The 16511-nt window shown below is 41.0% G+C and overlaps 1 protein-coding gene and 1 long non-coding RNA gene across 3 annotated transcripts in view; both read left to right on the forward strand.

Moving 5' to 3' along the window:
* LOC120574587 (RNA-binding protein Musashi homolog 2-like) overlaps positions 1-16511 on the forward strand; it is a 472078-nt gene continuing 455567 nt past the window's right edge. For both annotated transcript variants that reach the window (XM_039825004.1, XM_039825005.1), the window contains exons 1-5: positions 1-189; positions 1053-1093; positions 1266-1347; positions 1725-1809; positions 12375-12416. In XM_039825004.1, coding sequence (XP_039680938.1) covers positions 128-189; positions 1053-1093; positions 1266-1347; positions 1725-1809; positions 12375-12416 — 312 coding nt within the window. In that variant the 5' untranslated portion in view covers positions 1-127. The remainder of the gene's footprint in view (positions 190-1052; positions 1094-1265; positions 1348-1724; positions 1810-12374; positions 12417-16511) is intronic.
* LOC120574635 overlaps positions 15951-16511 on the forward strand; it is an 856-nt gene continuing 295 nt past the window's right edge. The window contains exon 1 of the long non-coding RNA XR_005641878.1: positions 15951-16241. This is a non-coding gene — a long non-coding RNA (uncharacterized LOC120574635). The remainder of the gene's footprint in view (positions 16242-16511) is intronic.

Raw genomic sequence — 16511 nt, forward strand, 5'->3', positions numbered from 1 at the left:
CTCAGACCGAACTGATCCCACGTGTGACGGAGCGCTGCATTCCCGGCTCGCTGACACAGCTCCGTTCCATCTGCCGACCTACCGTCTTGTGTGTATCCGTTAGTCACTGCCTGTAGCTGGGTCAGATATGGAAGGAGACGGGAGCCAAACCACGTCTGGAAGCCCGAATGATTCGCAACACGAGACTGGGTAAGGTTACATTCTGTCAATATAAACACAGAATTTGTTGTTTTCTAAACTGCATATGCAGCTCGACATCGCACTGCCAGCTCAACTGTTTTTCGGGTCCCGTCAACTACACCTTTGTTTGGTTATATTAACAAACGGGCCTGACCCCTTGTGCAGTGTAGGCTATAACGTTATCCTTGGCTGGCCCCGATATGTGCCGTTTGTGTGCTTGTGGAAGAACACATGCCAAACTTCGTTAAGAAATCTAGGAGTAAAATACTGCCTTACCTGATTGAAAAAGTGCACGGGTTTAAGAAGAGTGATTAATAATTTCTAAAAAATTAAAAGCTAACTGGTAAAATCGGCATATTTTTCTCTTGTTTATCCTCACTTTATTTCAATAAAACACGCACAAATTGCATTTAACGTCAGTTCAGCTCACACTGCTCCTCACCACCCACTAAGCTGTGTTTTGATGGAGGAAGGTGAAGATTCTCTTACAGCCGAACTAAATTTAAAAGTTTATCTTAGTATTTGGTTTATTACATGTATGCCGAATTGAAGGCTGTGTTCGTACCAACAGTCAACCAGCTCAAGTTTTGTTCTATTGGTATTTACCTTTGCCTAGAAGCCAGCAGGTTTTAACTGCCTGATAATTTGAATGTGAAGTTGGCCCTTGATTCACAGCGGAGAGAGGGGGACGGATCGGGGCTGCTTAGCTCGACTTTGGAAACTGCTGCCGGGTTGCCTCGCCGCTTCATTGGCTCTATTTTTTGTTGTTGTCCCTAGCTTTTTACTTTTCTCCAACCTGTCAAGTAGTTAGCTTAACATCAACATTACCGATTGGAAATCTAGATTGACTTTTGATGCATTTTTCTTGGCAGGAAAATGTTTATCGGTGGCCTCAGCTGGCAAACTTCACCAGGTAAGGACCGCGTCTAGTGCTCTGTATGTGCACACGGCGCATTGGGCACAAGGTAATTTTGATTTCAAGTACTCCATTCGACCCCTATATACGGGTACAACCACTGCTGACAATGGGCTATTCATATTTTTATTTAACGAAAAAAAAACTGTAACCCTCTGTTTTTCCACAGACAGCCTTAGAGATTATTTTAGTAAATTCGGGGAAATCCGAGAATGTATGGTGATGAGAGACCCAACGACTAAACGTTCCAGGTAAATGAAATAATTGAGAAACTCAGCCTGTTGTGCTTCAGGAGTGATATTATTACCGTATAGACATTTACCTGGATTTCCTATGGAATGGAAGGGCAATGCAGTTTTACATTGACCATGGAGCTCTGAGAATATTACCACTACTGCCATTCCCTCATTTATTATTATGTGATAAGGTCATTGTGTTTAAAATCAAAGTGAAAAGTAATTTAAATGTCATTCCTCTCCATGCATTGTACTGATATGCAGGTAGTATATAGACAATAATACAAATAAGTAGCTCATTGTAATGTGAAAAATGAAAACTGTGAAGTTTGACTTATGTTAGAAATGTTAAATGTAAAATGTTAAATGTACTGTTGTGTTTTTCTCAACAGGGGCTTTGGCTTCATCACTTTTGCAGATGCTGCCAGTGTTGATAAAGTCTTAGCACACCCGCACCACGAGTTAGACTCTAAAATGGTATGTTTACCTTTTTATTCTGATTGCATGAGAGACACCGACATGTTTTATTCTATTTGTGCAAAAATATTTTCTGTCAACCCTGTGTATTAAATTCATAAACACCTGATGGTAGCAGAGGTTGTTCATTGGGAGTCCTTACAGGGCAGAGAGAAACACATGCACACACTTTATCCAGCTGTTTGATTTGCTAAATATAGTTTCCAATCTTTTATGGCACATATAAGTGAAAGTCTCACTAGGTTTTGATGTAGTTTGTGTTGTATTGTATCGGTGTCATTTTCCTTTGTTTTTTACTCACAGTATATCAAACTAGAGCTGTGGTGCTTGAATAAGGTTTTAAGACGTTTTTTTTCTACAACCTCAGGTTTGGCTTGGTCTTCCTAATTATAATCTTTGGTTTTACTGAGTCTGGTTGTTGTTGTTGTTGTTTTAGCTTTTTCTGCCCAGTGTGGCTGGCTGCTCTTATAGCAGACTGGCGAAGCTGCCGTGCGGTCAGTCATCTGTCAGTTCACCATAATGACACAAATTATTTTAATATCACTGTTCTGTGCCCTCATTTAATGCTTAAATACTTAAAATAACTTAATGAACGTGTTGAGCGATGTTGTAACCTTATAACGTTAACGTTCCCCACTGAGCATTAGCATGAGCTAACGCTTACGTTACTTGTCAACATAGCACGTTAAGCTGGCTCTATCGATATTGAAATGTATCAATAAATAAGGTCTCTGCTGTATTACTCTGTTGTAAGTGGCATGTCATTAATGACAAAATGATGCTGTGTGGCAGAAGGCAAGCTGTACTAAGGTTACAGAATATTATTCTTTATGTGACATTGTGTGATTTACAATTACTCTTGAACATCTGGGAGCCCGTGTTTTGACGGAAGTTAGAAATATTTTTTTAAATAATAGGTGATGTCTTCTTTAGCCACGTCATTGTTCTTAATCTTGGTCACATTTTGTGACATTGTATGATATAGAAATACAGAACAGTTAGGTGTGATAACTGTTCTCCCCACGTGGATCATTTCTAGTGGAAGACAGGGGATTGAGGTAATTTGTGCGTGTGCAGGGCTAGTTGAACAAAGTAGGTCAGCCTTGGTGACTGTTGAGAAAGCCTTTGACAGCTGATTTACTGAGGCTTTCACACAGGTATTGAGTATGAGAGCAAGATGAAAATCTGATTATAAATCAAGTAGGGATGCTTCGATTAACCGTTTTCACTATTAAACGCGCTTTTAAACGTCACGGTTAATTAATTGTACACCGAGTGTTAACTGACTGCACGTTATGTGTAGCAGTGTGTGCAATTTTTATAAAACTTCCATGACAACATAAACTCTCACGTACGCGCACACAAGACACATCAGATGCCGGTCACCGCAAGTACTGTCAAAGTGATGTACATCCGCATCTCGGGGTGGGATACTGCTGCAATTTTTTAACGTTATATCAAGGAAGCAAACTGCAGGAAATCCCAGAGCAGAGCCAGCTCCTGAACTGGGGGAATTCAACACAAGTTGGTAAACTTGCTAGCGACTTAGCTAACATTAGCCTGTTTGTGTTAACGGTAATGTTACATTTAACAGCTAACGAGTCAGCAGCAGCCGACGTATGTATTTACAGCTGACGATAACGTTTGATTTGTAGTCAAAACTCTCAAACATGTCACTAGCTAAGTTTCCATCCACTTGTCAAACGAAATATCTGAAGTTCGGTAAAAAAAAGTCATGCGAATAAAGCCGGTGAAAATGTGTTTCCATCCAACGGCTTTAAAACGAATAGAAACCTGTGCGTAATGATGTCACATGCTGTTTTGCGGACAAATTGATATATCAAATTGATTTGAGACATTTTATGGTGGTTCCATTCATTTTTGCACTGAATTGCACAACATTCAAGCAAACATTTGCGAATAAAGTTTTCCTAGACAAAATAGATTGCTCCGTCTACCTACATATGCGTAATAATTGCAGAAGTTGTAATAGTGCTTATGTGCCAGCTGATAGCGACATATCAAGCTATAATAAGAAAACAACGATGGTATCAACAAATTGCTATGATGATGCAGATGCATGTGGAGGTGTACTATCTTTACCTTAATCAAATCGCCTGAAAATGATACCAGGCTGCTACAGTATAACTATAAAGAACTCTACAAACATCAGACTGCTTGCTTGTAGCGGACATTTAGCTAGCAGCTTAATCCCTACAAAACACCACAGTGAATTTCAGCCTGCATGCACTATTTATAAAAAAAATAAAAAAAAATATTCAAGTCCCAAAATTTTAAATGGAATATCTTCCCATCGAAGAAATATTTGAATATTTAAATATTTGGATCCAGCCCTACTCAACATACTGATGCTGAGAAAGAAGAGTATTCATTGTTGTAATGAATCTATGTTATTGACAGTGGGGTCCTTGTTTTTTGATGGATTGATTGGTGCAGGGAAGAATGAGGGTAGTGTGAGGTGTGAGTGGATGTGCAGCAGGGTGAAATAGAGAGCATGTTCAGGCTCCGTAATTTGCGGTGGCCGATTTTCCAATCCTGAGAGACCCCACACACGGTGATAAAAAATCACGGGTCTAACAGTTTTGGTCGTACAGTGTGTGGTGCGCAGCACACGGCAAAATCAACACATCACACACGAACCGATTTGACTGCCGAGCATTCCCAGGTCAGACGGGAAATCTCGCAAAATCCCTCGAGTTCAAACGCGACTTCAGAGTAAACAATCATGGCGGATGCAGTGGCGATAGTTTGTAGTTTGAAAAGAAAAGGCGATGGTCAAAGAAGTGGAGACAACGCGAGCATGGACTATACTCAGCTACATCATGATATGGAGGTGAGTTGTTGTTTTTTCTCATAGAAATGTCGTTACGTACTAAACAGATTAATTACTGTTGAAATACACATTCATATATTCGTTTCCATGTACTCTGGTGGACTGCAGTTGTGGATGTAGTCATGCCCATCGACTTTATTGTATGCCACAGTCCACAGGCTGCGTGCTCGTTTGTCCCCGGGGGACACCACACACGAGGAGAAATCGGGCCAAAAAAATCCAACATGTTGGATATCCCCGATCTGAGATCGGAGCGGTCCCGATGTCCTTCCGAGCAGACGAGAGCAGTCTTAACACACCACACATGGCAGGAATATCTGATCAGATTATTTTATGATAATCGGAGCATCCTTAAGATTGTCGGGAAGGGTGAATCAGGGCTAAAATCTGCCTAATTATCCTGCCGTCTGAACCAGGCTTAAAAATGCAAGTGCTTAGAACAAATAATGTTGGAAATTACAGCTGATGGAAATTACATTTTAATTGACTAGGGGATAAGCTAACTAAGTACACAAAGATGTCAATAAAAATATGAACTTAGGACCTATCTCCCACACAACACACTTCACAAAAATGTTTGCTTAACACATGAATAGCCTTATCTTTCTTGAATGAAAATGCAGTGGCAGTGACTTAACGTTACGTTAAGTCTAGCTATTAGTTATTGTGTGGGTGGGTGTGTGTGTGTACATGCATCTATCTTTGAAATATCTCAATAACCGTTCATCCAATCTACTTCACACTTCACACAGTTTCCTGGGTACCCACTGACCTTATGGTTTTGAATTTGGAGCATTTGGAGCAGTTTGGACAGCGTTGGATATTGGATATCAATAAACTGTAAATAAAACTAAATGACAGCACAATAAATGTTGAGGGAAAAATTAACAACAAAAAGACCCCTGCTGTGCTAATGACGTCACACGTGATATTTTGTGATTCAATTCTGAATCTGAAACGTTCTGTGTTAGGTAAATGTAGTAGTACAATGTTTTCCTTTTTTGAAGTAGAAGTACACAACATATCGTAGGCTATACAGTGTGGTTGCATATTAAGTGCTTTGGTGTCCTTCTGTAAGTTATTTTGGGCTACAATGGTTCTGGAGAAAGCAACAAGAAGGTCTACCACAGGCCAAGCCATGGGCCCATTCCAAACAGGCATATTTTGAACGGGCACTGTACTATTAGAAATAAAGTTGCCCTGCCCTACAACCTCCAGCCTTTCAGTCAGTCACCAGGGCATAGAGAATACTGCCTGCCCTTTTCAGAGTATGTGTAACCGCACCATTATATTGCAGTGAACACTGTAGAAAACTGCAGATGCTCCGTCTGCACCTCTGCGTGTGTCGGAGCCCCGCTAACTGTGAACATAGGTTTGCGTTTACGCACTCTCAGGTACCAAAATTTGGCACTGTTTGATTTAATGTGAAACGGTCCTCTAGTACCAACGTAATTTGGTTGATACCAAAAAAGTACAGAATTCGGTACCCAACCCTACACAGTGCTGTCCATAGCAGTAACGTAACGGCCCCCTGCACACTGTTTTAACTTGCGACTTGGGGAATCGTAATCTAAAGTCAAAAATGCAATGCAGGTTTAAGGCATGTACGCATTGACAGTGAGCTCTGCCATGATCACTGTTCGGGCTGTGGGAGACCATAAGATGGTGTTCGCAAGGAAGTGTGGTGATCTCCATTGGGAACTTGAGCTGAGATCGAGATCCACCCTTAGGTTCCATTCACACCCAGGTGTTAAAACTGATGCAATGTTATGTGCCGCATTTCCTTGACCCACAAAATGGATCCGCTGTGATGTTGGTGGATGGCCTCTAGTGATTCCAATCTGTGCGTCTCTAGGACATCTGCCAGATTCCGTTGAACCTGGTTGTGGTGTCACCTGTACTGTCCCTGGGCCAATGCTGTTTTACGGCTGGACAGAATGTGCTGCAGGGTTTGGAATGGGGCATCACAGAGGTGGTTTTCATAGAGCCAAACCACAGACAGAGGTTGCTGGGGCTTGGTAGAGTGTTGTATTTTCGTATATTCAACGCCATAACTCAGGAACAGAAGGGGAGACTTTTGTTCAGTCACTGAATTGGTGACACTAATCTTGGGTGCTCACCTTGACACTTGGTACGTTTACATGCATAGCAGTAACCAGGGTATGGTCTTACCCCGGTTAAATTAATAACCGGGTTATGCCAGTTCTAGTAACTCTACCTTTTGGTACAGTAGATGGCGCTCTGCCAACACACAACTGGCTTTTTCTTCCGGTTGACCTATGTCAAAATTTCACCGGCTACTAAATTAGTAAAATTTAACAACTTAATGTTTCCTTTTGCAGTTGTCCAGGGTCCTTTCACCGCCATTTGACAATCCTTCGCTGCAATCGTTGGTCAACTTTTCTCTTGTGCCCTCTTCCAGGGAAGTTGGCTACAGTACCATTAGCCTTAAACGTCTTGATAACATTGCGCACAGTGGACACAGGAACCTGAAGGTCTCTGGAGATTGACTTGCAGCCTTAAAGTGGCTATTTGTAACTTTCAGTTTGTGTTGATTCTAGTGACCGTTTTGGACAAAAGTGGTAGTGGGGGGGGGGGGGGAAGAAAAAATATTTTGCTCATACAAATAACTTATTCATTTAAATAAGTGTATATTAACAAAAGAGATGTGTTCTAAGAAACCAACATAATAATAACTTATATAGCACATTTAATGAAACCCAAGGACACCTTACACAAGTATTAGGGGTACAAGGGAAGAAAATAGTAGGCCAAAACAAACACGGACTAAAAGGAATAAAACGTCCGCGCTAAATGAAAGGGGAACGTAATTTAATCCAGTACAACCACATCATGCATTGTAAAGCTATTTTATGAATGAAATAGACATATTACATACTTGAGGGCCAATTTGGGGACGTTTTTAAATAATTTACAATCCCGTAATTGTCTCCATCTGTTGAAAGCCCGACTGAGATTGACTCTGTTTCGCCCGTTGTCTTTCACTTTCCCTTTTAGTTGTTCTTCGTTTAATTTCCTTCTTTTCTTTAATGGCCCTGCCCTAGGATCAGCCATAACTACAGCAGATACCTAAAATACAATTAGGCCTATATAAAGAAATCTCCTGCTACCTTTTACCTGGCAGGATACACTAGCACAGGCTTTTCCGGTGTAACACCAAAATCTGTGACCCTTCAGAATGTTTGCTCTGTAGCAATTGGGCAAAGGCATTAATAAAAACATATGAAAATAGCGCTCTTTTCACGGTTAGTCTTTTTTGCTGTTACAGGTCATATATGATCATCAGATGAAAAATTACACAGTTTCAGTAGTCTACATCCACGACGTCCCACTTCTGGGATAGCTCTGTTGCCGACGGAAATTCTGCCGGATTTCCCTCATTTACGCTGGATATCCATTGCCTTGGGCTTCCTTTGTGTTGGCATTTTAAACTCCGGTCGATTTATGAGGACTATGGTTAACCTTTTCTCAGATCTCTGCAAGGTAAATCTAGACAGCTAGCTATCTGTCCAATCTGACCTTTCTGTTACACGACTAAACCAACCTTTGAACGAACATGTTACACCAAAACAAGTTCCTTCTTGAGGCTATTTTGCGGAGGTGCTGTTGCTCTGTACGGTGCTTAGCACCGCCCAAGACGATTGTGATTTGTTTAAAGAAATGCCATTCTCCCATCCTGGAATGCTATGTGAACTAAGGCATGGATACCCGACCCGAGGCCGACGGGTCCCGACGGATCCCGACGGGCCGGGCCGGGTTCGGACAGATATTTAGAAATGATGGTCGGGCTCGGTCACATCAGCGCGATAAGGCATTTGTTGTAAAATGGTGCTGCGGCTCCTTTTAAGAGAGCTCAGTGCGTGCGTGTGTGTGAGTGTGTGAGGTAAGTGGGCAGAAGAGAGAGAGCCTGGAGAAAGAGGAAGCATGCGTGTTGTAGATCATGCAACCGGAGCAGAGTTAGTGGTTATTCTGGCAATGCGAGACTACAGTTTCAGAAACATTTAAAACTTACATATAGTCATTTTAAGATTGTTTAATGCTTGGCTACGATCTTCTGTCTGACCTCGTCAGAGAATTCTCTGCTTTTTATATATTAAAGTGCATTAGATGCTGAACAGATAAACACAGAGAGAGGCTCCTGCCCCGCTCTCTTCCTCCTGCTGATTTATATGGCCATTTTGGCTTCTTCTGACAGAAAATTTAGCAGCTGGCATTTTATACAGTTTGTTGTTTATATCACTCTCTCTCTTATAACACTCTGAAAAGAGGTACATTAAACAGACTAAAAACCAAAATTAAAGAGAGAAGAAACTTGTGAGTCTCTTGAAATATGAAAAGCAGTCTCTCGTAGGCCACAGTTTTCACACTGCAAAATATAAAGTCTACTTGTGCTGCATTTGGGGGTTAAAGAACACAACAGGATGTCACACAAATGAGCCGTTTCAGTGACACTCCCACCGCCACACAACCCTGCGGCAATTGCTTTTTTTGATCTGAACCCAGCTTTACACTGCAGTACGGAGATCATATAAGATGATACTCTGATCCCGTTCCTGTGAAGGCAGCACGGAGCTGAGCCACATGAAGCTGACAAAAAGAGTTACGATACATTGTGTCGTCCAGTCGCAGTGGCGTAAATTGGCAGGTTTTAATGTTGCAGACCTGTTTTTTGCAAGTACTTTAAAGTGTAAACTCATATATTTGTGAATCTTTGGTGTAAACTCACCTTAAAACAAACGCCCCCAGGGGCACCTCAATGCCCCCTTTCCAAAAAATTGCTTCCAGTGCCCCCATCATTCTCTGAAAGCCCCCTGGGGGGCAGTACCGCCCCCGTTGAGGAACACTAGGATATTGTTATTTTTTTTATTTTTATTTTTAATTTAACCTTTATTTAACCAGGTAGGCTGAACAGGATCTCATTTGCAACAACGACCTGGCCAAGAAAAGCATAAGCGTGCAACACAACATACAGTTTCACATACAATAAAAAATGCTGAAATGTGGCAAAGAGTCGATATACAGTTAGTGCAGAATTGCTGTCAAGATAGAGATGTAGATCAGTAGAGTGTACTAAAATTGTGTGATTCAAAGGTGAAAAAGAAAAACAGTTGAGCATATCAGGGCAGATGGAAGGTGCAAAAGAGCAAGAACAGAATATAATAGAAGTGAAGATGTGCATCTGTGCAATTGGGCATGACAAGGATAATTGGATAAGGGTGTGCAAAAACAGTGGGTGAAAGATGGATGAAAGAAATAACAGCACGTGCAGTGATCGGACCGGAGCTCGGGTAGGGTTCTTGAGAGCTAGGGTGGATCCTCCCAGACAGAGCGCAGCCAGGCCGGATGCCTCTACACACTAGAAGCAAAGAGACTACTGTTTTAATTCTCAACCTCACTGTAAAACACCTTGATGGTAGCTATAAAAACTGAGCTGAACCCAAACTTCTCCATGACTTTGTGTTCATCGCGGTCAAAAGCCTTTTCTTGACTTTCAGAATTTCAGACCAGTGTTAAAACCCAACGAGCTGGAGATGTCGAAAACATCTCAAATAAGGTGGACATGGTCCAACATGGACCTGCCAGGCACACAGTAGGTCTGGTCCTGTTGGATGACCTGCTCCACCTGATTTATGGTTCTGCAGAGGCTCCACGCAGAGCTTTCGCCGTAGCCTACGTAAGTGGCCTGAAGTTTATACTTGTGCGTTGGTGTGTGCGTCAAGCCGGCATGTGTGTGTGTGGGGACTGTGTGATAGAGCGAGGGAGAGAGGAGACAGTGACGGTGATTAGCTTCGGAGCAAGTAGTGACTCTAGAGTCATAGTGAGAGAAACAAAATGTCTCCCCTGTGCTTTCTGACCACGGTGGGAAATCTTTAGCACGAAAAGTTAACCCTCTCCTTGATTTCATGTTTATGGAGAAGGAGAACCAGGAAATGAGTTAGGAGAAATGTAACGCTACCAAGCCCCGACGTGTGTCGCTGCAACGTGTAGTTACATTTTTTGGGAGGTGCACGTCAGGCTACGGCGTAGGTTCCGGCGTAGGTTTGTGTCTCCACATACCTTCGTATGTAGCCACGGCGTATATTTTACGCAGAAGTATAAATCACTCTTTGGACAGAAGAGGGTGCCACTTTCTAATGTCCTGCAAATTCCCTTTTTTTTGGCAGCAGTGTGACAACCGCTCTGCAGCAGAGGTCAGACTCATTACTGTAAAAACATCTAAAAGATCATTTGCAAAGATATCCCAGAAGGCTTTATACAACTCAACTGTTAGGCCATCAATGCCTGGAGCCTGCTGTCCGTGCATGCTCTCCAGAGCAGCATGGATCTCTTGCACCTGTAATGGCTTATCAACACAGAGACCTGAGGTAAGATTAAGATTAAGTGATACTTTATTGACCCTGAAAGGGGAAATTACATTTTTACACTTATTGTTAGTTATTAAACACATTACACACAGGCCTTGAGTCCACTAGGGAACTTCTCCAACAGAGGATTGTGTTCTTCATACTTGCTCAAGTAGAGGGAGGGGAAAAAACTCTACAGTTGCCTTCGGATCTGACTTGGCTCCATGATCTCCTGCCCTGTGTCTGAAAGGCAGTGTGTGGATTACCCTCCTCTGCTGTTCTTTTTCTCCAGGCTAAAGAAAAAGCTAGATGGAGCATCCATCTCTGAGATGGCTTGGAAACGGGACCTGACCAGTGCACTCTGTACTTTGCTGTTCAGCAGGTTGGCTAAAGCCAATTTTTTGACTTTGAGGACTTAAATATGTCCTCGATTTCCTGTGGATTTACTTAATTTCTTGAGTTTCACTATATCTCCAGGTCCTTCATATATCTGGTAATGTCTTGTGTGACGTTGTGTGTACTGTTGACACCAACGCTTGATTTCAGTCTGGTCCCACCACTGCCCTAGACTGCTAAAATCATCCTTTCTTTGTCTAAAAACACCCTAAAATTAAATAAATAGGCACTTAAAAGTTGAAACCAGGTTAAAATGCCAGTAAGCTCTTTTAAGTTTAACATTACAAAGGAATGGTCAGTAAAAACAGCTGGGACTATCTTGCACAATTTAAAAATATTAAATGGTGTTTAAAACAATAAAAAACTATCTAGTCTGGCTGAGGAGATCCTACTCTCTCTGAGGCGGGACCATGTGTACTGCCTGCAGTCTGTGTGTATCCTCCTTCACACATCCACCAGGCCATGACTGGATATTAGCCGCCTCAGAGCATGCTGGGATGTTGGATGAGGCTCTGCATGATTTCGGTCTAAAATGTCATTTTCAGTAAAATTTTAAAATCCCCACCCAAGAATTAAAAATCATCCGATGCAAATGTCATTTCAAATATAATTTACCTTTTCTAAAAAGATTTTCCTCTCTGCATCACTGGTTGGAGTAATAATAAATTAAAACTAATAAAAACAAGCGAAAAAGTGTTGAACCGAGCTTTGACTAAAAGTAGCCTCCCTTTGCTAAAATGGCAAACTGGGCAACACTATAATACAGCTGCAGTATATCAGCTGCTATAACTAAACAAAACAAAACAAAAGGATTTGTATCGGCCCTCATTGATGATCGACAATCAGTATCGGTGGCTAAAAAGGGAATTGGGGCATCTCTACCCCCTGTATTTGAGCTGTCTGTGTCTTGGTGGTCAGTGACTCATTGTTATGTGCTTCCCCTCCTACAGATTGATCCTAAAGTTGCCTTTCCTAGACGTGCTCAACCCAAGGTAAGAGGCCTTTTTTTCCTTTATGCTATGCAGAGGTTTTCACCTATTCTTAAACTTAACTTGCTGTCAGAATGAGATGGTCTGGTGTTTTGGTTCTATCCATTTCCATGTGTATATGTGTCCATTGTGTATAAAGAACTCAAAATCAGAAATAAATCAAAGAAACACAAAGAAGATGCAGAGTTTTTGGTCAAAAAGGTGCCTCCCATTTCCTTGAGCTGAAACACGAGGGACTAGAAAGATGTGACACAGTTTGATTGGACGTGTGTGTATTGCATGAGCACATGCAGAAATTCACTTGTTTTGTTTGTTCCTCAAGGATGCAGTGTGATTGATTGGTGAATGATTATTATCAAACTGAGAAAGTTGGTTGAGGAAAAAACTTTGGTTGTTGAGGTTTTAAAATTAGCTGGCAAAGCCAGGGTGCTCAAAGCCAGAAAACGTGCTCTCTTTAAGATTGGATGTTACTGTAAAATTGCTACCAGCAAGAGGCATGTTTATAAGCTGTGTTATTTTTGTCTGATTGAAATACATGTGTTTGAATCAAAGCTGGCAGTTTGAACAGCATTGTAAGTGACTGTTGTGACAGCGTGGAAGCCTGGAAACACCAAAGGTTTTATATTCAGTACAGCATGCATATACAGTGCTATTTTGCAGATATCAACAAATCTTTGATATTTCTCTCCTTTGTGAGCTGTTTTGGGTGCTGAGGGTGGGAAGCTTTTGCATTCATTATTTGAATATGCATAAAATTGACACAAGGACATTCATAGCAATAAACTCGAGCCAAAGAGAACCAGGTTGTGCAGCCAGAAGCTGTAAAGGAGCTGAGAGCTGCAGAGCAGTGCACAGTGCAGAATGGCTGCAGGTTAAACAGGACCTATAGTTGTACTTCCACATGTGGTTCTAAAGGACATAAGTTATCATTCGCATGGCCACAAGGTATTTTAACTTTTGCTTCATTTTATGCTGTATGTGTTGTCATGGCTCTTTTTTTACATAAAATAAGTAGTTGGTGCTACAGTGGATATGATCTTCATTTTTAAACAGTAGATTTGCCAAGTGCCGATACTGATGTAATTCTAGACCTTGGCGATATGGACCAAAAATTATATCTCGGTATTTTTCCGGCTAAATGGCGATACAAACTATCACAAAATAAGTATTTTCTATAAATGGGGCTCAATGTTCACTTGTAATTTAAAGCCACATGTCAGATGTCATAAGCCCCTTTTTATTAAAACCGACCTTCCCGGTTTGAAAATATACAACTGCAACACATGTAAATTAAAAATTATATAAATTAAAAAGCATATAACATGCATATATACAGTTAATAGAGAGAGGGAGAGATATCATCATCGTATATTGGACTGACCTACTCCCAGTCTGTGCTTTCGACTTTCTGTTGCTGCTGTTATACAAGTTAGACCCACTAGGCCCATAACGAACCCCAGCACTGGGGTTTGTGCTGGCTAAATTTGAATTGTTACAGCTAGGGCCGTCATGGTATCGATTTTTTTCCTACTGCACAAATTTGTTAAGTCATTCAAACCATCGCAGTTAACACCATAACAAATATTTTTTTATCTCAGCTGTTATAAAATAGTTCCTCAATAAACTTTTCAAATGCATTTATTCCTGCAGTAGTCTATTCTTTTATAACATATAGTCTAAATATCTTGTCTTTATTCCAATTAGGAGGCTGACTTTGCAGGAATATTGTTCTGCATCAGAGTATGTGAACAAAGCACAAGTGAATGGGAGGATTTTGGATTGAGCGCAGAGTGAAAGTTGTAGCATCGCCTTATCTCCCTCTCCATTCTGCTCCGGTACCGCTCACACTGTGAGTTTGAAGCATGCCTGAGCTTGACCTAGGCTTATGTTGTACATGCAGATAAAGGCACCTTCCCTCCAGGCTGCCAGTGCCCAGCCGGCATCTAGCAGACATTTTGCTGGCGGCTGATTGAGGAGCTCCGATTTTAAAGTCACGTTAAAACTATTTTCTGTCCTTCAGTCGCAACCTGTCACTCCCCCCTGTACTAACGTTACTCTGTACGTAACGTTAGCTCCGTGATGTTGTACCAACGTTACTCGGTATGTAACGTTATTTATTGATTAACAATAGCCAAAAAAAAGGGGAAGGGGGGGGGGGGAGGAGAAGAGGGAGATTAGCTAACGTTAGCCAACATATTTATAAAAAAGTCACATTCGAATAGTGATTCCAGCATTCGAATAGTAATGATTTAAATTTTAGTGTTTTTTTTTGGGATAGTGTAGATATTTATTTCTTTACACAGTTCTTGCACTTTTGTTTTAAATATTATATAATATATATAATATATTTAATGCAAAATGCAAAGCAAATTTTATGCAGAAAGAGCTCTGGTATCAGTATCGGTATCAGCATATATCCATATTCAGGTAATGGAATTAGATTGGAACTTTAAAAAAAATTTAAAAGATGCATCTGTATTTTCACCGTTTAAGGTTCTGCTCAACTGTTTGGTAGAGCACATTTTGAGTCATATCTTATTATTACATGGCGTGGTTGAATTCTAAGGCATTCTGCGGTTTGTTATTTCTAGATAACAGACCGTTGCTAAGTATAACACACTGCTGCCATCCATGGATGCAGTTCTGTTCACTCTGGAGGACAGCTATCAAAATGCTGAAAGAAGTCCGGATAATTTATCAGCTGTGGCAAAATGTGGGGAAACGTGAATCAACTTCTGTCCTCCAATTCAAGCAATGAATGCAGATCTGGTGAGCGCCTATCCTACATCTTTATATTTGGTCTTTGATCGATATGCAGTAGGCGAGGGCCAATTACTGTTTTCAAGGTATACCGCGGATTGAAAAAGTGAAGGTTTCAAAACCTCTAACATTTTCTGTCCTATCGTTCCTATGAGCCGTTTTATTACGAGTGGACATAAGGACAGGAAGTGCAGTTTAGAAATCTCTCTCCCTGCCAGTTAGCTATGGAGCTAGAACAGTCTCAATAAAGATAAATGCACACATTACATTCGCACATGCACACACAGGATTCATACATGCACACACATGATTCATAAATACACACACAGGATACACAAATGCACACAAAATTCACAAATACACACACAAAATTTAAAAAGCACAGAAGATTCACAAATGCACACAAAATTCACAAATGCACACAAAATTCACAAATGCACACACAATTCACAAATGCACACACAATTCACAAATGCACACACAATTCACAAATGCACACAAAATTCACAAATGCACACAAAATTCACAAATGCACACAAAATTCACAAATGCAAACACAATTTACAAATGCAAACACAATTTACAAATGCACACAAGATTCAGAAATGCACAGGACAAGATTCAGAAATGTATTTCTGATGCACACACAAATATATCTTGATTTACAAACTGCTTGCGGTCTGTGAACTTTCACTGCATTTGTGTGTGAATTTTGAGACTCCCCTGACGTGGCTCAACTCACAAATGCATTTTCTTAAACAGGGAATGATCTGCAACCAATCAGATATCTCCCTTTTTTTAGCCAATCACAAGAACGCACCCCACGTGGGGGATTGTTTACTTATTAGCCAATTGAGAATGAGGAGGTGTTGTCACGGCACAGCGCCCCACCCCCAGAGATCCCCCTTCCTCCATTTTGAACTGCTCATGTTCATTGTTTATGTTGGTTGCGGAGGTCTTTATTCTAGAGACGTCAGATTTATCGGGTGGCTGCAATTAGAAGAAAGGACTTTACTTTTGACCTAATCTCCCAGTCGATGGGAGTGTGTTCTCTGCATATTTATTCGGGTAAGTTCTCTTAAAATGTGTTTATGTTGTCGGCTCTTAAAGCTACGAAGTGCACCTAGCTAACGTTGTTGCCTAGCCTGCTAGCTAACTACAGTGCTTGCTAAGCATAAGTAAATACACCTGTGCTAATCATTTAACACAAGGCTGTTAGCTGGATCGCTGTCTTTCGTGCCATTTGTGTTTGTAAAGTTTAATGTCCGGTGGCATTTTCATCTCTTTTTTTATAAGCTGTTACTGTATATGCATAACGTTAGCAGTGACTTAGAAATG

The sequence above is a fragment of the Perca fluviatilis genome, chromosome 2, assembly GCF_010015445.1.
Source record: "Perca fluviatilis chromosome 2, GENO_Pfluv_1.0, whole genome shotgun sequence".
NCBI lineage: Eukaryota > Metazoa > Chordata > Actinopteri > Perciformes > Percidae > Perca > Perca fluviatilis.